At 47.0% G+C, this 21956-nt stretch overlaps 1 protein-coding gene across 1 annotated transcript; it reads left to right on the forward strand.

Moving 5' to 3' along the window:
• The first annotated feature begins 13333 nt into the window (after nucleotides 1-13333).
• LOC147976943 (uncharacterized) lies at nucleotides 13334-20764 on the forward strand. Its single transcript, XM_087521033.1, has 4 exons — nucleotides 13334-13426; nucleotides 17422-18558; nucleotides 19128-19196; nucleotides 20738-20764. The coding sequence occupies exons 1-4, from the start codon at nucleotides 13334-13336 to the stop codon at nucleotides 20762-20764; spliced, it is 1326 nt and encodes a 441-aa protein (XP_087377159.1).
• Nucleotides 20765-21956: the final 1192 nt, after the last annotated feature.

Genomic DNA, 21956 nt, shown 5'->3' on the forward strand with positions numbered 1-21956 from the left:
CTACAATCATACATAAACAAGCAAGATACTATCGGGTACTAAGTTCATGATAAATTTAGGTTCAATTAATCATATTACTTAAAGAACTCCCACTTAGATAGATATCCCTCTAATCCTCTAAGTGATTACGTGATCCAAATCAACTAAACCATGCCCGATCATCACGTGAGATGGAGTAGTTTCATTGGTGAACTATGTTGATCATATCTACTATATGATTCACGCTCGACCTTTCGGTCTCCGTGTTCCGAGGCCATATCTGTATATTCTTGGCTCGTCAAGTATAACCTGAGTATTCCGCGTGTGCAACTGTTTTGCACCCGTTGTATTTGAACGTAGAGCCTATCACACCCGATCATCACGTGGTGTCTCAGCACGAAGAACTTTTGCAACGGTGCATACTCAGGGAGAACACTTCTTGATAATTTAGTGAGAGATCATCTTATAATGCTATCGTCAATCAAAGCAAGATAAGATGCATAAAAGATAAACATCACATGCAATCAATATAAGTGATATGATATGGCCATCATCATCTTGTGCTTGTGATCTCCATCTCCGAAGCACCGTCATGATCACCATCGTCACCGGCGCGACACCTTGATCTCCATCGTAGCATCGTTGTCGTCTCGCCAATCTTATGCTTCCACGACTATCGCTACCGCTTAGTGATAAAGTAAAGCATTACAGCGCGATTGCATTGCATACAATAAAGCGACAACCATATGGCTCCTGCCGGTTGCCGATAACTCGGTTACAAAACATGATCATCTCATACAATAAAATTTAGCATCATGTCTTGACCATATCACATCACAACATGCCCTGCAAAAACAAGTTAGACGTCCTCTACTTTGTTGTTGCATGTTTTACGTGGCTGCTACGGGCTTAAGCAAGAACCAATCTTACCTACGCATCAAAAACCACAACGATAGTTTGTCAAGTTGGTGCTGTTTTAACCTTCGCAAGGACCGGGCGTAGCCACACTCAGTTCAACTAAAGTTGGAGAAACTGTCACCCGCAAGCCACCTATGTGCAAAGCACGTCGGGAGAACCGGTCTCGCATAAGCGTACGCGTAATGTCGGTCCGGGCCGCTTCGTCCAACAATACCGCTGAACCAAAGTATGACATGCTGGTAAGCAGTATGACTTATATCGCCCACAACTCACTTGTGTTCTACTCGTGCATATAACATCAACATATAAAACCTAGGCTCGGATGCCACTGTTGGGTTTCGTAGTAATTTCAAAAAAATTCCTACGCTCACGCAAGATCATGGTGATGCATAGCAACGAGAGGGGAGAGTATGATCTATGTACCCTTGTAGATCGACAACGGAAGCGTTTGGTTGATGTAGTCGTACGTCTTCACGGCCCGACCGATCAAGCACCGAAACTACGGCACCTCCGAGTTCTAGCACACATTCAGCTCGATGACGATCTCCGGACTCCGATCCAGCAAAGTGTCGGGGAAGAGTTCCGTCAGCATGACGGCGTGGTGACGATCTTGATGTACTACTGCAGCAGGGCTTCGCCTAAGCACCGCTACAATATTATCGAGGACTATGGTGGAAGGAGGCACCGCACACGGCTAAGAATATGATCACGTGGATCAACTTGTGTTTCTCTGGGGTGCTCCTGCCTCCGTATATAAAGGCTCAAGGGGGGGTGCGGCCGGCCTAGGAGAGGCGCGCCAGGAGGAGTCCTACTCCCTCTGGGAGTAGGATTCCCCCCCCCCCCCAATCCTAGTTGCAATAGGATTCGCGTAGGGGTGAAAAGAGAGAGGGGGGCCGGCCCCCTCTCCTTGTCCTATTCGGACCAAGGGAGGGGAGGGGCGCGCGGCCCATCTTGGGCTGCTCCTTCTCTTTTCCACTAAGGCCCACTTAGGCCCATATAGCTCCCGGGGGGTTCCGGTAACCTCCCGGTACTCCGGTAAAATCCCGATTTCACCCGGAATACTTCCGATATCCAAACATAAGCTTCCAATATATCAATCTTTATGTCTCGACCATTTCGAGACTCCTCGTCATGTCCGTGATCACATCCGGGACTCCGAACAACCTTTGGTACATCAAAATGTATAAACTCATAATATAACTGTCATCGTAACCTTAAGCGTGCGGACCCTACGGGTTCAAGAACAATGTAGACATGACCGAGACACGTCTCCGGTCAATAACCAATAGCGGAACCTGGATGCTCATATTGGCTCCTACATATTCTACGAAGATCTTTTATCGATCAGACCGCATAACAACCTACGTTGTTCCCTTTGTCATCGGTATGTTACTTGCCCGAGATTCGATCGTCGGTATCCCATACCTAGTTCAATCTCGTTACCGGCAAGTCTCTTTACTCGTTCTGTAATACATCATCCCGCAACTAACTCATTAGTTGCAATGCTTGCAAGGCTTAAGTGATATGCATTACCGAGAGGGCCCAGAGATACCTCTCCGACAATCGGAGTGACAAATCCTAATCTCGAAATACGCCAACCCAACATGTACCTTTGGAGACACCTGTAGAGCTCCTTTACAATCACCCAGTTACGTTGTGACGTTTGGTAGCACACAAAGTGTTCCTCTGGCAAACGGGAGTTGCATAATCTCATAGTCATAGGAACATGTATAAGTCATGAAGAAAGCAATAGCAACATACTAAACGATCGGGTGCTAAGCTAATGGAATGGGTCATGTCAATCAGATCATTCAACTAATGATGTGATCCTGTTAATCAAATGAAAACTCTTTGTCTATGGTTAGGAAACATAACCATCTTTGATTAACAAGCTAGTCTAGTAGAGGCATACTAGTGACACTCTGTTTGTCTATGTATTCACACATGTATTATGTTTCCGGTTAATACAATTCTAGCATGAATAATAAACTTTTATCATGATATAAGGAAATAAATAATAACTTTATTATTGCCTCTAGGGCATATTTCCTTCAGGCACACCCATGCCGCTTCCCCCACCTCTGGTGCGCTCAGTACCAGTGGCGCCGGCAGCAGATCGCAGCGGTACAGACGCGGCCCGCGCTGACACGTCCAAGCTCAAGACCCTCTGTGATTACCGGCGAGCTCGGGGGCTGTGCTTTAAGTGCGGCGAACGATGGGGGCACGACCATGTGTGCCCCACCACAGTCCAGCTACATGTAGTTTAAGAGCTGCTAGATATCTTTGGCCTTGACAGCTTCGTCGACACTCAAATGAGCTTAGAAGATGAGGTTCAGAATACAGCCATGGCCATCTCAGTTTTGGCAGTTACGGGCGGGGTCTCGGCCAAAGCTTTTCAGCTGCGAGCGTGGCTCCAGGGGCATGAAGTACTCATGCTGATCGATTCAGGCAGCTCCAATTCCTTCATCAATGAGCACTTAGCAGGTCAACTTTCTGGGGTTCGACCTCTGCCTAAACCAAGTCGAGTGCGTGTGGCAGATGGAGGAGAACTGCTCTGCACTAAGGTCGCGCTGCAATGCGCGTGGTATGCTCAAGGACATGAATTCTACACGGATCTGAAAGTTCTGGCTCTGGGCATGTACGACGTTATACTCGGCATGGATTGGTTAGAGGAGCACAGCCCGATGTAGGTAGACTGGCGCGCTCGTTTCATTGAGATCCCCACTCCAGCAGGCCCGCTACGTCTGACGGGGCACGACACGGCTTCCACCAGTTGTCAGTCCATCAACAGTTTGCAGTTGCAAAACCTGTGCAGCAACGGGGATCGATCACACAATGTAACACCCCGGACGTAACTTTCCCAATTTGTACTCCAACTCTTGCCGTTTCCGGCGTTAAGTTATATTTATTTCTCGGGTTCGGGTCTTTGTCTCTGTGTGTTGTTTTTCTTTTTCGTGCATCTCTTATCATGTCATCTTGTGCATTGCATTTGCATACATGTTCATCTCATGCATTCGAGCATTTTCCCCATAGTCCGTTTTGCATTCCGGCGCTTCGTTCTCCTCCGGTGGCCATTTCTAGCTTTCTTTCGTGTGTGGGGATTAAACATTTCCAGATTGGACCGAGACTTGCCAAGCAGCCTTGGTTTACTACCGTAGACCGCCTGTCAAGTTTCACCTCATTTGGACTTCGTTTGATACTCCAACGGTTAACCGAGGGACCGAAAAGGCCTCGTGTGTGTTGCAGCCCAACACCCATCAAATTTGGCCCAAAACCCACCAAACTATGCTCCATGTCCTAGAGCGTTCGATCACGATCGCGTGGCCGAAAACCGCACCTCATTTGGACTCTCCTAGCTCCACTTATGCCTATAAATACCCCCCCTCCCGTTTTCGGATCGTCTTCCTCCTCCGAAACCCTAGTTTTCCCAGATCCGCCGCTCCACCCGCCGACGGACACGTCCGAATCGGGCCGGACGTGTCCGCCCCGCCGCCTCCAGCCATCCAGCGCCCGCCACGTGGCAGGCCAGCCACCGCCACCGCTGCCGCCGCGGCCCGCCAGGCCCAAGGCCGGCCCCCGCCTCCACCTCGCCTGGGCCGCGCCCCGCGCCTTCTCCTCCCTCCACGCCGGCGCCCGAGCCGCCCAGCGCCGCCCCGCGCCGTCGCCGGCGAGCGGTCCGCCCGGCTGCCGCCCAGCCCCGCCGCCCGGAGGTCGCCGCCCGACGCCGGTGGTGGTGCCCCTCATCGCCAAGGCCACCACCGCGGCGCCCCTCCACTCCGGCCGCCACTCCGGTCGCCTCCTCCCTCGTCGCCGGCGAGCTCCGGCCGGCGATCCTCGTTTTTCGCGCGGGTGCTACAGTACTGCTACAGTAAACCCTAGATCTGAGGGTTGACTTTTTCCCTCTCCCTCCAGATTTTTATGCTATGTTTGACTGCTCGTATCTCCGCAACCGTAGCTCCGTTTTGGGCATACGATATATCAAAATCTTCGTATCGACATGTACATCATTTCATTCCATTGCATCATTTGCATTTGAGGTCATCTTGTTTCCCAAAATTCTGTTAGAAGTAGGCTTCGTGAGTTAAATTACAGATCCGTTAGTTCATCATGCACTTTTGTCATTTTTGACATGTTTAATCCGTGCATGATATGCATGTGCCCCTTTGGGATGAATTGTTAAGCATTTTGTCTTATTTCCAGACGTGCCACCCATGCATTTTTAGGATGTGTATGTTGTCTTGTGCAAGCTTGCGAAGAGAGGTACCTGAGATTGCAGATTTCAGGGACTTAGTGATTTTCACTAAGTCTGGGATATTTTAGTTCATGATGCTATATGTCCAGCTTGTTTCCTAGTGATCCGTGCCTCTTTTGAGGATGATCAGTAAGGGAGTTTTGATATTTATGTTATGCTCTATCCATCCATGTCTTTGTTTGCATATGTGGAGTGCTCTAGGTTGACTCAATCGAGCTCAACTTTTGCTTCGTTGTTAATCTGGGCAGATCGTCAACTTGTTTGCGATTTTGCCGATGCTACCGTTAGTGTTCCATGCATGCTATGCCTTTGTTCTTGCCATGTGTAGCTAGCATATTGTGCCTTCTTGCTGGTTATATACTTTCCTTGCCATGACTTGCACCGTAGTGAGTGCATCGAGCTCGTTTACATGCCTTCGTGAGTTAAATTTCTGCATGTCTCAGTTTTCACTAAGTCTGAAAACTGATTGTGTTCGAGCTATGTTCGTGAGCTCGGTAGAGTATTTTTGTGAACCCTTTTGGCCCCAGGTCACTTTGGGTGTTTTGTTAAGCTTGTTGAGTAGCTCCATGCCATGTTCTTACTTGTCATGTTCAGGTTTTGTATCATGTTGTTTTGCTGCTCCGAAGAGGGCTTCGTGATCTGAAATTTCAGGCTAGTGTTAATTTCACTAAGTCTGGAATCTGTTTTGCATATTCATTTTTGCCATGCTTGTTTGAACCTCTTAATGGATGAATTTGCCTATGGCTCAGTGCTAGTGTTTTGTTAAAAATCTTGTGTACATCACTGCCATGTATTTTGTTTTCATGTTTGGTGGCTTTAGCATGTTCATTTCGTTGCATTTAGATGCCTACTTGCTGTAAATCGCAGACCGGTGTCATATCTTAAAACGCTTGCCATTTCCAAACCGTAACTCCGATTCCAATGATCTTTATATCGTTTTCAAGCGATTTCATCCCCTCTATCCAGTGGCACCCTTGGAATTCCAAGTTGAGGCCAGGTTCATACATTTCCTGTCATATCTTGCATTTCGCATCCTGCATCGCATCCCGCATAGCATATCATCATTTCATCATATTGCTTGGTCTTGCACGTGGTTGATTGTATCCTTGTTGCTTTTTTGTCTTGTTGGGTAGAGCCGGGAGATGAGTTCGCTACCGAGGAGCCCGTTGAGTTTGCTTGTGAGGATCCAGTCAACTCTGACAACTGTGCAGGCAAGATGATCATACCCTCGAAATCACTACTATCTTTGCTATGCTAGTTTGCTCGCTCTTGCTATGCCAATGCTACGATGCCTACCATTTGCTTGTCAGCCTCCCAATTGCCATGCTGAACCTCTAACCCACCTTGTCCTAGCAAACCGTTGATTGGCTATGTTACCGCTTGGCTCAGCCCCTCTTATAGCGTTGCTAGTTGCAGGTGAAGTTTGGAGGCCGTTCCTTGTTGGAACATTTATTTACTTGTTGGGATATCATTATATTGCCATGTTATCTTAATGCATCTATATACTTGGTAAAGGGTGGAAGGCTCGGCCTCTCGCCTAGTGTTTTGTTCCACTCTTGCCGCCCTAGTTTCCGTCATATCGGTGTTATGTTCCCGGATTTGCGTTCCTTACGCAGTTGGGTTATCATGGGAACCCCTTGATAGTTCGCCTTGATTAAAGCTTTTCCAGCAATGCCCAACATTGGTCTTACCGTTTGCCACCTAGCCTTTTCCTTTCCCTTGGGTTCTGCAGACTCAAGGGTCATCTTATTTTAACCCCCCCGGGCCAGTGCTCCTCTGAGTGTTGGTCCAAACTAGAGTCCTGTGCAGCGCCCCCTCGGGGAAACTCGAGGTTTGGTTTTAGTTGTATGGAGCGCTCATCTGAGTGTGCCCTGAGAAAGAGATATGTGCAGCTCCTATCGGGATTTGTCGGCACATTCGGGCGGTGTTGCTGGTCTTGTTTTAACCTGTCGAATTGTCTTGTTGTACCGGGTTACCGAGTCTGATCGGTGTGTCTCGGGTGGAGGTCTATTCCTTCGTTGACCGTGAGAGCTTGTCATGGGCTAAGTTGGGACTCCCCTGCAGGGATTGAACTTTCGAAAGCCGTGCCCGCGGTTATGGGCAGATGGGAATTTGTTAATGTCCGGTTGTAGATAACTTAAACCTTAATTAATTAAAACGAATCAACTGCGTGTGTTGCCGTGATGGCCTTTTCTCGGCGGAGTCCGGGAAGTGGACACGGTGTTAGAGTTATGCTTGCGCGGGATTTTCCTTTAGCTTCTCGCTCGTGCTTCGCCTTCTCTTCTCGCTCTCATTTGCGCATAAGTTAGCCACCACATATGCTAGTCGCTTGCTGCAGCTCCACATACACTTGCCTTATCCTTCCTATAAGCTTAAATAGTTTTGATCGCGTGGGTGCGAGATTGCTGAGTCCCTGTGGCTCACAGATACCATAATTCCAGATGCAGGTCCAGGTGATTTCGCTCCAGGTGACGAGTACGAGCTCAAGTGGGAGTTCGACGAGGACTCTCAGCGTTATTATGTTTCTTTTCCCGATGATCAGTAGTGGTGCCTAGTTGGGGTTTGATTCAGGGCCTTGTCGCATGTTGGGTTCTTTTCTATTTTGGCGCCGTAGACGGGCCATGAGTGTTTGTTTGATGGATGCTATTTATGTACTCTGATGTGACGTGGCGAGTGTAAGCCAACTATGTTATCTCTCCCTTTTATTATGTATTACATGGGATGTTGTAATGATTGCCTGACTTGCGACATTGCTTTCAATGCGGTTATGCCTCTAAGTCGTGCCTCGACACGTGGGAGCTATAGCCGCATCGAGGGCGTTACACACACATTATACACCTCTGTGTGGTTGCCACCCAGCAGGAAGAATTAGAGCAAACACCAGCGTGCATTCAAGAAATCTTGGAGCAATTTTCGGACGTGTTCGAAGAGCCAGTCAGGCTCCCACCTAGAAGGGCGTGCGATCACCGCATCCCTCTAATCCCTGGAGCACAGCCAGTCGATGTCAGACAATATCGTTACAAACCAGAACAGAAGACGGAGATAGAAGCCCAAGTCGAAGCACTTGTGAAATCCGGAGTCATTCAGCGAAGCAACGGTCCTTTCTCATCCCCGGTCATCCTGGTTAAGAAAAAAGACGGGACCTGGCGTCTCTGTATAGATTACAGACAGCTGAATGCCATTACAGTGGTCGGCAAGTTTCCAGTTCTAGTTATCGAAGAGCTTCTGGATGAGCTACATGGCGCGGCGTGGTTTTCAAAGCTTGACTTGCGCGCGGGCTATCATCAGATCAGGCTCGCACCAGGGGAGGAGTACAAGACGGCATTCTCCACGCATCAGGGGCACTTCGAGTTCAAGGTTTTGTCCTTTGGATTGGCTGGGGCACCCCCCACATTTATAGAAGGGCTGACTACAACTCTCAAACTTGTGATACGTGTTTGTGTGCTATGCTTCTTCGACGACATCTTAATTTTCAGTGCCACATTAGAGGAGCACAAGTGCCACGTGAGGCAGGTGTTGGAACTGCTACTTAAAGATCAGTGGATGGTAAAGCGCGGCAAGTGTGCATTTGGACAAAGCCAGGTATCCTACCTAGGCCATGTCATTAGTGCTCGCGGCGTAGCCACGGACCCGACCAAGATAGCAACAGTTGCCAACTGGGCCCCACCGCAAGATATCAACGGAGTCCGAAGCTTTCTGGGTCTCATAGGCTACTATCGCCGCTTTGTGCGCAATTTCGGAGTGATAGCACGGCCGCTGTTCAATTTGTTGAAGAAAGGCGTGCCATTTCAGTGGACATCGATCACAGAGACAACTTTTCAAGTCCTGAAGAAGCACCTAACCTTGGCACCGGTGCTAGCATTGCCGAACTTTGAGCAGCCTTTCACACTGGAGATGGACGCATGTGACACAGGCATCGGAGCAATCCTGCAGCAACAAGGACACCCTATAGCGTTCATGAGCAAAGCGTTGAGCCCAAGATATCAGGGTCTGTCCACATATGAAAAAGAATATCTGGCAATCATCGTGGCCGTAGATCAATGGCGCCCATATTTGCAACACGCAGAATTTGTCATATATACGGATCAAAAGAGCCTCACTCACCTAGAGGAACAACGTCTGAACACGCCATGGCAACAGAAAGCTTTTACCAAGCTGTTGGGACTCCAGTATCGCATCAAGTACAAGAAAGGTACTGAAAACAACAGCGCGGATGCGCGAGCAGGTCCGCATACGCTGGTCCAACTCCGAGGTGTTAGGAGACACTTGGGAGGACAAGTCTAGTCTCCAGGAGCGCTTCCTGCTCGAGAAGGCTTGGGGACAAGCCTCGTCTCAAGGAGAGGGGGATGTCAACGCCCCTGACAGGAGTGGCCCGCCAGTCAGCAACAACGACCGCGTCGCCTCTGCTCCGCGGACAACCCGGCCCAAGAAGCCCAACCCACGCGTCATCGGGCCGGCCTGGGTTAACTGAGGCCCAGCTGCTCTACTACTTGAGAGGGGAGGAGAAGCTGCACGGGGCATCCAGTGGATCAGGCAACGGCGGCTCAGCTCTTTCCCCTTTCTCCTTTCCGTCTCGCGACGAACCCTAGCTACCGCATTCTGTATCTCCCTGTAATCGCCACCTAAACTTGTATCCGCGAGAGATTGTTGCTACTATTCGAGAGATCCCTAGTGTGTCCCTAACATGAACTAATTATCCCACGAAGCACCATGCCTTGTCACTAAGAAGTAGAAAGTACGAGGGGCAAATAACCAACCGGTACCCCCTAGAAGGGCTCCCAGCGGGAAGGTAGGCATAGTGCACCTAGCCGTTGCCACGTGTCACATGTCGGGTGCACCCCGTAGGAGCATAGTGTTTTCTACATGTATTTTTGGTTTTTTCAGGATTGCTAGATGGGTCGCGAGCCCTTAGTGTCGATTGCTCTCCAGCCGCTACAGGTTCATCTGTTTTTCTGACTGGTTGACCATTGACTTTAAAAAATTCATTGAATAAAAAATTTCCATAAATTTGGGAAAGTTCATAAAAATCAAAATAAATGAATGAATTCGAAAAAGATCATAACTTGAAAAAATTCATGAAAAAAAATCCATGAACGCAAAAAATGTTTACTAACTCAAAAAATGTTCATGAGTTTTAAAAATTATATGAATTAAAATTAAGTTTGTGGAATTTTAAAAGTGCATGCGTTCAAAAATAGTTCATGGATTTGAATAAATTCATGTTTCTAAAAAAAAGTTCACACATTTGAAAAGAAGTTTTCGAAAACAAAAAATAAAAATGAAAAAAGAAACAAAGACGGTCAAAAGCTTCCGGAGGCTTCATAAATCCAGCTGAAAGCTTCTAAAAGCTTCACCAAACCGTGATGGAAAGCTTCTAAACCATACCATACATGGGCCGGCCCAATTCTACATGGTGCTCGGAGGGTGTGTGCCAAATAGGAACTGTCAGAAGCATGATCATTTTAAGCGGTTGTAGCCAACATGTGTACTCTCTGAAAACGTGCGTCGTTCCCTTAAATAAAGGTAAATGATTCTAATTGGCCGGCCAGTTGAACGCTCGGTTGGTCGCTAGCACGCAGATTAACCACGTTTATTTGTGGGCGCCGCAACCGCTCTCTTTCCCGACATCCTTTATTCCCTCAGAACGTTCTTGTCCACACGCTTTCTTCCACTGAACGCCGCATCGTCTTTCTCCTTCACAGGTCCAATGAGTTGGCTCTCCTTCTTGCAGCAATCTGCCATGGATCCCACAAAATTGAGCCCTCATTTTGCCTGGCTATCATGGGCCCATGTGCGTGCGTGGCTGCCGTGAGGCTACATCGTACAAGCTCGTGGCGGCGTTGTTGATTAGCACTCGGCGGCGTTGTTGCCATCTGTCGCACGACATCCTCCTGTGCTGCAACCAAAGAACGCAGGAGCTGCACCCCAAGGCACGAGAAGCTGCAACGGGTGTAGCTAGCTTGCATGGGGGTGGGAGGTGCATCACTGGAGCTGTGAGCAGCCACCTCCGATGCTACAATCGGCGACCACGGAAGTTATAACTGGCGACGCCAAGAGTTTCAATTGGATACGGCGGAAGCTAGAACCGACCATTGCGTAATAGCCAAAGCTGCAACCGACGACAGAGGAAGTTACAACCAACAACATTGAAAGCTTCAATCGGAGATGAAGAAAGCTAGGGCCGGCGACTAGGAAACTGCGATAGCTGCAACCGGTGATAGAAAAGGTTTCAACCAACAACAAAAAAGCTTCAATGGGATTCAGCGAAAAGCTATAGATGATGGCCAAAAAATGCGATCGGCGTTGGAAAATCCTTCAAGATGCTACAAAAAAAGCTTCAATGGGATTCAGCAAAAAGCTATAGATGATGGCGTAAAGCTGCGGTCGGCAATTGAAAACGCTTCAACCGGCGACAAAAATGCTCCAATTGGTGAAAGCTGCGAACAAGGATGGCCAATGTTGTAGCCGGTGATGAAAAAAGCATTAGCCGGCAAGCAAAGCTGGCGACGGTGTGAGCGGTGAGGCCGGGAGTCACGACCGATTAACGGTGATGATGTTACCCGTCGGCAGGAGAAGCTGCAACCGACCGATGACCAAGGGCGTGTTTGGTTGCCGTGCGCTACAGTACCCGCATTGCATACACTTCTTCACTCAACCTGGCTACGCAAATGCAGTCTCAAATGCACCATCTGCATGTTGTTTGGTTGCCTGCATGCCCTCTTGCCTGCATGAGCAGAACCACACTGCCTGGTGTTTGGTTGCCAACATATTAGTAGACAAAACCCAAGGCATGGTGTTTGGTTGTATGCAACGCCTGGTGTGTGGTAACCTCTTTGGCTAGTTGGTGAGGTTACCAGCACACTTCGGCACAACCATGTAGCACACATCATAAGCAGAGCAGAGTATAAACAGAGGGTCAACTACTTAAGAGCATATTTCAGATAAGCAGTACCACACTTCATAACAGTTCTATGCATAAACCATAAACATAAACAGTTCAAAGCAGACTCGATAGTACTTAGGGAGGCCCGGCCCCTACTCCTTGGCGGCGAAGGTTTCGTCGTGCTTCCCGCACTTGTTGACGACCTCAATGCCATCGTCGTCGAAGATGATGACCTTGAGGGTGTCGGGAGTGAGGAGCCTGAACGTCACCATGTAGGCGATCTTGATCTGATGAACGGCTGCGTAGGTGGCCCAACCCTGATCCAGGGTCACCCTGCCGTTCGTCAGCTTCACCGTCACCTTCTAGGAGCAGTCGGTGTTGTTCCTGAGCTTGAACTCCGTCGGCACTGCGACGAAGTGCTTGGTGAAGTCCAGGGCATGGGGATGCACTCAAGCTTCGGTGTAAGGATGACCTTGTAGAAGTGAGTTGGGTCATCCTCCTGATGGTAGTGGCCGTAGTTGCAACGCTTGTTGCTGGGGGGTCCTCCATGCCCTTGTCGTCGCCACCCTCAGGCGTCTTCGAGTCTTTCTCGGTGGTGGGCGGCAGCACAACCTCGTCAGGCATTGGGTGAAGGGGCTGCTTGCTCTTGTTGTCAACAGCCGGGAGCACCTCCGTGCCCATCTCATTGCTCTCCTCGATCTGCACACAATTCATGGAGTCAAGCATAACATAGAGTTCATAGCTTATTGAAGAGCATGTAGTTAAAACGGTATGACTGTCACTCTTCTCCTCCTCTCCACCCCCTATATTTACTCACCCTGCCCACCACTACTTACCCACCCCTCTCTTCTCTCACTTTCAACCTTCCTCCTCCCCATTGCCATGAGCTCTAGCTCCAGCTCCAATGCCACCCCCTTCCCTTGGGGTATTGGCTGGAAGGCCTTCTTCCTCAGGTGGTCAGCTGGTGACCGCACCAAGTTCGAGAACACCATGGAGGTGTGCTCGAACTTCGGCTCCATGCCTGACATGCAGAATGAATCTAATGCAGTGCTCATGAAGGCCACTAAAGAAGAGCTGAAGACGCTGATTCCTGACCCAGCGAAGGGCGCGATGGCAGTTGACATCATTCGCTGGGCCATGAATCAGGCCGTCTCCGACGACGCTAAACAGAGGAAGGAGTGGTGCAAGTACAAGACCTACTGGGCTCCTAATGACCGTCGTGCCGCAGTGTACTAGGAGACGACTATCACGCCGCCGGCGGTCATCGGTGGGAGCCTAAGAAGGAGGAAGAAGCGGTACAGATGCCAGCGAGGGAGCCAGAGGCAGGCCGTCGTACCTGGAAGATCGACCTCGACTCCGCCGAGGACGACGGCGACGACCCATCGGCCCGCAGGGTGATGAAGAAGAAGATGAAGGCCAGCGGCTCGACCAGCCGCTCCGCACACCGATGACGGCCGCTGCGGACAACCGGTGTCCGTTGTGTACTCCCTATCCCCCTTCTTCATTCCAATCTTGCATCTATGAACTGGTATGAACTAGTATGAACTACACCTATGTTTACCTACCTCTATTTCTCATTCCCCTCCGTCGTGGATCGAATCTATCGACGGATCGTACGGGATAAAGTTTTGCATGTCAAACAGAGAGAAGTGCTAACCACCATTGTCGCGGGCCAACTTCTGATCCGCTCGCCGGTGATGGAGTCTGGTGGTCTTCTTGCTCTGCTCCGATCCGCCGCCGCCGGTGAGAGTTGGGAGAGTGGGGAAGAGTGGGGAGAGGGAGCGGTGAGGGGCGGTGAGGCTAATAACTGTCGGCGCTTCGGGAAGCAACGCGGCTTCTCGAGCGTGGCCACGCGCGTGCAGCCGCCGCCGCCCACGTGCACCGCTCGGGCCTGGCCCTGGAGAAACTGTCGATTCGTGCATTCCCAGGGAGCCAGGCCCAGGAGTGCTTTGGGTGTGTTTGGTTCCCTGCATTGCAGCTGGCTCGCATCCACCGTGCAATATTTGTGTTGTTTGGTATCCTGCATGGGCTCTTTAGCCTGGCCCGGTGGATGCAAAAAGGGCCCTCCCAGCCAGGCTGAGGGGAACGCAGAAATCGAGCGTAGCACGCATGCAGGCTCGTCCGTTCGCTTTTTTCTTATCCCTTCAATCTCGTCAACGCATAGAGCAACACCACAGGCAGGGCATCTCGTCCCCTAGCCCACGCCACTGTCCTCGAGCAAGCACAGCCGTCGCCGCCGTCCTCGAGCAAGCATCACCGCCACCGTCCTTGAGCAAGCACCACCGTTGTCGTCGCCTTTGTCAAGCGCCGCCGCCGCCGCCTGGACCCCTCATCGAGTGCCGCCGCCGTCCCCGAATCCCTCGTCTAGCGCCGCATGTCGCCGCCTGGATCCGTCGTCAAGCGCAGCCGCCGTCCCCTGATCCCTCGTCTAGCGCTGCCGCCGTCCCCAGATCCCTCTTCAAGCGCCACATCGTCCTCATCCAAGCGTCGTCCCGTCCCCGGATCCCGTTGCCCCTTACTCTCTGCGTGATCCCTGTTCAGTGACATTCAGCTCCTCATACAGCCATATCATACAAGTTCACCAAACACTCATCTCAACTCACCCTTGCATCATCTCAACCAGGCCACACTCACCTAGGATCTCTCGTGCAATGCAGCTTGAAGCCATCCAAAGAATCAAACACGCCCTTTATGGTTCGTGCCATGCAGACCGCACAGTAAACGCAGGCAACCAAACGGGCCACTTCCTTCCCGCGCGGGCCAGGCTGGGCCTAATGCGGGCAACCAAACACGCCCCAAAGCTACAACCCGAATCGTCATCGTTGCGAACAACGAAGCAGCGACACGGCAAGCACGAGCGAACGAGGGAGAGCGTGCGGTGGCACAAGTGGCTGGCGAACGGGAGCAGCCAAATATGTGAGCACAGGTCGCTAGCAAGCGCTGGCAGCTGAGGGCGAACCCATGCGGCCGATGAGACGTGGAATCCTCGTGTGTGTTGAAATGGAGCGATGAGATGTAGAATCCTTCAGACATGTGCGTTGACGAAAAAGCGAACATTAAATGCATCAAATAGTTACATATAGCCCAACCGGATGGCTGTGGGCCGACTGGGCCAAATTTGGGTATGTGTATGCTCTACAAGAAATGTTTGTGTGGTGTTAAAAAAAATCAATCTTTGTATGCTCTACAAGAAAGCTAACGTGTTTGTATACATTTTCTCAGCGTTATTTTTATTTTTCTTTTCTCTTTTCTTGTAGGTACAATACAAAACTATATTTTTAAAGATACATGAACACATATGTCAACCAGAAATAAGTAATACCTTTCAACCATGTGAACAATTTTTAAAGATATTTTTTTGAGATACATGAACATTTTTTAGATACAAAATGAACATGATAGAAAATAATTTAAACATTTTTAATAGATGTTATGAACATGTTTGAAAAGTCTGATGTACGTTTTCAAAAAACATGATCATTTTTTAATACATGATGAACAATTTTAAAAATATATGATTGATGTTTTGAAATTACATGACCAATATTATTTAAAAAAATATAATGATATTTTAAAAAGACAGGATGATTTCTTAAATACCCAACATATATTTTTGGAAATACACAATGACCATTTTTTAAATATGCCATGATTAATTTTTTAATAGCATGATGAATATTATTTACATGCATGGTTAAGATTTTGAAGTATGTGGTAAACATAATTTAACACGTGATGAACATTATTTTAATACCAGACGAAGCTTTAGAAAGTGTGTATTCTTTCCAAAAAGAAACAGAAGGATGACCATGAAAAGGTGAAGAAAATCGAAAAGGGGAAAGGAAAAATAGTATCAACAACAATAAAACTAAAATAAAGTGCAAAAAGTGGAGCAACTTGTTAATACACGATAAAGCATTTTTATATTACATTGTATATAATTTTCAATATATGACAGACATTTATTACTCCCATAAAGTGTTCATGTATCATGCAAAAAATATACATGTATTACTCCCATTAAAATAAACTTAATAGAATGGAGAAAAACAATAAGAAAACTTTGAAAAAGTAACAAAAGAAAATAAGATAGAATAGAAGAAAATAAAATAAAATGCATAAATGAATGGGAAATTTAAAAACTAAAAATTGGAAAGGAAAGAAGAAAAGCACAGGGAAAATAAAGAAAAGGACATAGAACAAAGTAAAGCTATGTACATCTCAGATCTCACAATTTTAACAAACGAATGCATACCGAATACCAAATAAACCGGGATCAGCGCCGCAAAAGGCAGCTGGCGCCCCCGGCACCGCCTGGTGGCCGGCCCACGACCACGTGCGCAAAAATTGTATTATATCGCGAAAAACCACCAATAAAGTGGCCCATATGGGAATCAAACTCGCAACCTTACACTTGTCTTTGAGTTTGGCTAACCGCTACACCTACTAGATGCGATTGACTCACATCAGTGCGGATTATTTTGAGTATCAGAGTAGCTGCGCTATTTATTGTAAAGTAGCTCGTGTAGATTTTTGAATTATTTCAAAACACTATTAGAAAACGTGAATATTTGGGGGGAAATGTGAACAAAATTTGAAAGTTCACGAACATGCTTAGAAAAAATTGCCAATGCAAAAAAAGTTCATGTATTCAAATAAGTTCAAGAATTCACAACAATGAAAAATCATAAAATTGAAAAAAAAAGTTCACCAATTTAAGAGAAAAGTTCACAACAATGAAAAATGACCATGAGTTTGAAAAAGTTTCACTGATTTGGAAAAAAAAAGTTCATCAATTTGTAAACAAATAGAATTTGTTAAAAGTTTATTGATTTTCGAAAAATTATTGATTTTGAAAGAGTTAACAATTTTAAAAAACAAGTTCATCGATTTTTAGAAAAACCATGAATTCAAAAGGTTCATCAATTTTCAAAAAAAAGTTCAAAATTTTTAAAGAAGACCATCATTTAATAAAATGTCACGAATTTGGAAAAGTTTCTGGATATTGAAAAAAGTACGTCACTTTTGGAAAATAGTTCACAGATTTTCAAGAAAAAAGTGCACTAATAAAAACCGGGCAAAAAATCTGAATGTAAAAAAACGAATAAAAACCAGGGTTGCAAGTTGATGTACAAACAAAAGAGAAAAAATAGAGTAGGTGGCTGGATAGGAAATATCTTTGAGCTGACCGTGGTGGGTTTTTGTTTTTTTGACAGATGACCATGGTGGTTATGGCGACGAAGAAACGGGCGCTCTAGATCCCATGTTCATTGATGTAATAATCGAGGATAATAATAATAATCTGAGTTGGCGCTTGACTGGGATGTATGGTGAATTCAGGTGGGCGAATAAACATCTAACCTGGTCACGTATGCGGCAACTCCATCAGGGTCAGTCCTTACCGTGGCTCCTGATTGGCGACCGCAATGAAATTCAGTTTTTGCATGAGAAGGAAGGGGGCAACCCGCGGCCGGTTCAATATATGCAAGCTTTTCAAGAGGCAATTGACGACTGCGAGTTGCACGGCATGGGGTTCCTTGGAGACCCCTTTACTTGGCGCCGCGGAAGGATAAGAGAAAGGCTAGGCAGGGGATTAGTGAATGATGCATGGTCGAACCTCTTCCCCCACGCGGCACTACACAACCTGGAATTTAACCACTCTGATCACAGGCCGCTGTTGGTGGACACAGAGTATTACATACTACCGGCTACTAACTCGAATAATGTACGTGTGAAGAGATTTAAGGCGCGGTGGTTGAGAGAACAGAGCTTCAACGAGACACTTGAGGAGGCGTGGAATGAAGCTACAGCCGATCCAACTGCTACAACTATTTATGAGAAGTTGAATAAAATGCACAACCGGTTCCATGATTGGGACCAACGGGTCCTTAGAAAACCCAAAAAGCGGCTCCGTAAAGCTCAAAGAGAACTTGAAAAGGTCATGGTTGGGCCTATAAATGGTGATAGTGAAGAGAAGAGAAGAGAACTCTCAGAGCTAATAGAGTACCTGCTGGAATTAGAGGAGATCCAAGCCAGACAACACTCCAGAGCTACATGGTTAAAGGCGGGGGATCGCAACACGGCCTTCTTCCAGGCTTTTGCTTCAGCAAGGAGGAAACGGAATTTCATCAAGAGGTTGAAGGACGAAACAGGAAACTGGCTAGAAGGTAGTGCTGAACTAAATGCGCATATATTAAACTACTTTACTAACCTGTTCTCCTATGAAGTACAGCAAACAGATCCTGTTATTTTGGAACGAGTCCAACACAAGGTGTCAGACCAGATGAATAATTTTCTGATGGCCCCATATACAGCAGAAGATGTAAAGAAAGCGATCTCAAGTATTGGCGACATTAAGGCGCCCGGGCCAGATGGGCTGCATGCAATTTTCTTTAAGAAATATTGGCATATAATTGGAGATGAAATTACCCGGGAAGTTCTGTTGGCCATTAACTCAAGAAAGATTCCAGCTGAATGGAATGATACAACCATCATGATGATCCCTAAAACCGAGTCTCCAGAGTTGGTAACGCAATATAGACCTATCAGTCTGTGCAACATTCTTTACAAAATTATCTCCAAAATGCTGGCTCTACGGCTAAAGAACATTCTCCCGAAAATTATTTCTCCTACCCAAAGTGCTTTTGTTCCTGGGAGAATGATCACAGATAATATCTTGATCGCTTATGAATGTGTGCATAAGATAAAGAGTAAAAGGCTGGCCAATTTGGTTTATGCGCAGTAAAACTTGATATGCATAAGGCCTACGATAGAGTGGAGTGGTCTTTTCTACACGACATGATGATCAAGTTAGGATTTCATGAGCAATGGGTTGCAATGATTATGTAATGTGTGAAATCTGTAACATACAAGGTGAGATTCAATTCACAGGAAACAGAAGGTTTTAGCCCGACAAGGGGAATTAGGCAAGGGGACCCCCTCTCCCCCTATATGTTCCTTCTTTGTGCAGAGGGTCTATCCAGTCTTTTGCAGTATGAAGAAGAAGCTGGTGGCATAGAAGGGATTAGAGTGTGCAGAAATGCACTGTCAGTATCACACCTCTTATTCGCTGATGATTCTCTAATTCTTATGAAGGCAGACACGCTAAATGCAGATTCCTTACAGCATGTTCTGGATACTTATTGCCAAAGCTCGAGGCAAATGGTGAGTGTTGCTAAGTCGAGTATTTTCTTTAGTCCTAATACTCCAGTTGCTTCTAAGGCTGAAATATGTCAATTGTTGCACATTGATACTGAGGCCTTATCTGATAAATATCTTGGACTACCTGCAATGGTGGGAGCGGACAGAAGTGATTGCTTCAAGCATTTTGTTGAAAGGATTAAGGAAAGGCTTAAGGAATGGATGGAAAAGCAGCTATCCATGGGGGGACGGAGATCCTTCTCAAGTTTGTGGCAAAAGCTATTCCTGTTTTTGCTATGTTAGTCTTTGGTTTACCTAAAGGAATATGCAAAGAGATAACAGATTTAATTTCCCAGTTCTGGTGGGGGGATGATGAAGAACATAAGAGAATGCATTGGTACACTTGGTGAAAACTTTGCTATCCAAAGAGTGAAGGGGGGATGGGATTCCATGATCTATATTCCTTTAATCTGGCAATGCTCTCTAAGCAATGTTGGAGATTAATAAATAACCCGAAGTCGTTATGTGCAAGAGTACTAAAGGCAAAGTATTTCCCTAATGGGAGCTTATTACAGGCCACTCTTAAGAATGGGGCTTCTTTTACATGGCAAAGCATTATGAAGGGCTTAGAGACCTTCAAACTGGGATACATCTGGCGGATTGGGACTGGAGAGCAAGTGAACATCTGGAGGGATCCCTAGATTCCTAACAGTGCAGATAGGAGGGTGATTACCCCGCGTGGACAAACTGTCCTAACCACTGTTAATGACCTCATCGACCCCACAAGTGGCAATTGGGACGAAGATTTAATCACTTCTATTTTCAACCCTGTTGATGTCCGTAGAATTCTGGAAATTCCACTTAACTACAACGCCTTTGAGGATTTTATAGCGTGGCATCCAGATCGCAAAGGTATTTTTTCAGTCCGTTCAGCTTATCACACTCAATGGTTTCAAACTTTCTGGCACATGCAAATGGGCTAGCGCAGCCAGGAAGGTCTGGTACCCCAGCTGTTTGGAGTACATTGTGGAAGCTTCAAATCCCACGTAAAATTTAAATTTTTTGTTGGCGGGCACTCCATGGAATTTTACCTCTAAAGTCCATAATCACTAATAGGCATGTCGGTTCAGATGGAGCTTGCCCCATTTGTTACCGAGCGGCTGAAGATGTAAAGAATCTTCTTTTTGAATGTTCCTATGCTACAGAACTTTGGTCACGCCTAGGAATATTGGACTACATCAATGAAGTGAAATTGGTTGACCGTTTTGGGTCGATCGTCTTGGAGTATATCCTCTTAGCTCCAGCAAGACAAGTGCCGCTCAAGCCCAACCTGGATGTAAAGCAACTTATCGCGGTCGGAGGATGGTACCTCTGGTGGATTAGACGTGAGACCACTCACAATGGCTCTCCCCCACCGTCTTTTAAATGGCCAATGTCAATTCTGGCTATAGCTAATAACTTCCGGCAAGCGAATGCAAAGAAAATTGCACCAGTGCAAGATAGATGGAAGAAGCCAGAGTCCAGGTTTGTAAAACTTAATGTTGATGCAGCATTTTATGTGGCAGAAAGAGAAGGAGCTACTGCAGCAGTGATCAGGGATGCGAATGGATCTTTTCTAGCTGCTCGGTGTACTTACGCGCGGGTGTTTCGTAACAAGAGCGCGCCGCCGCCTATCCTGCTCCAAAATATCGTGCTTGAGGCAAAATTATGGGTTACGGCAGGTGCTAAGAAACTAGGGTGTTTTGTTGTACGAGAGTAATTGCCATGCCGTGTTGCAAGGGCGCTTGTAAAAACTCTAAACTCTATTCTCCTCTTATTTAATGGATGAGGCAAATCTTTTGCCTCCGTTTCGAAAAAAATATCCCTCACACATCCAGCGTGGTGATGACCGAGGCATTGGCAATGCGGGACGGTCTGAATTTTGCAAGCTCGCTAGGCTTCCCGCGAGTAGAAGCGGAGTCGGACTCGTTGATAGTAATTGAATCTTGTGCAGGCGATACAAGATGGTGGGATGACGCTGCGGCAATTTTTGCTGAATGTGTGGATATTTCGTCGTTGATCGGGAAGGTCAAATTCAAGCATTGCTATCGTAGTTCAAACCAAGCGGCGCATGTGCTAACAAATTACAGTTATTGTAATAAACTTTGTAGTCATTGGACGGATGAGCCACCAGGCTGTCTTGTCTCAAACCTTGTGGACAATGTAATTCGTATCTAAGTTAATAAAGTTAGCCATGATGGCCTTCCCTAAAAAAAAGAAACGGGCGCTTAAGGCACCCGATAGGAAATAGCAAAAAAAACTACGTAACACCCCTCTGGTCCACGTTTTTTTTGAGCATCAGTACAGACACAAGCGCTCATATACACGCGCATACACTCATCCCTATGAACGCACAAACGCACATCCTAAATCCTGAAATAAATCCAAAAATAATACGAGCACCAGGATTTGAACCCTGATGGGTTGGGAATACCACTGTCCACCTAACCATCTCAACCACAGGTTGGTTTGTCCCTCCAGTCCATGTTACAACGCAATACTATACGTCGCTCGAACCAATTCCAAATCGGAATCGCTAATGGGTGACAACCAGCGGGCCGGCCCATTAGCGTGCTAGCTAGCAGCAGTTAGTTTCACGTTGATTGTTCGCTTTCCTCCACTTTTTTCGGTTTCTTTGTTTCTTTTCTTTTATTTTTTCATCTGTTTTTCTCTTTTCGTCATTTTACTTTGGTTTTTCTTTGTTTCTTCACTGGTTTTTTCTTTGTTCATTATACTTTGGTTGCT

Source organism: Triticum urartu, chromosome 4A (assembly GCF_056163025.1).
Source record: "Triticum urartu cultivar PI428250 chromosome 4A, HENAU_Tu73, whole genome shotgun sequence".
NCBI classification, from domain to species: Eukaryota; Viridiplantae; Streptophyta; class Magnoliopsida; order Poales; family Poaceae; genus Triticum; species Triticum urartu.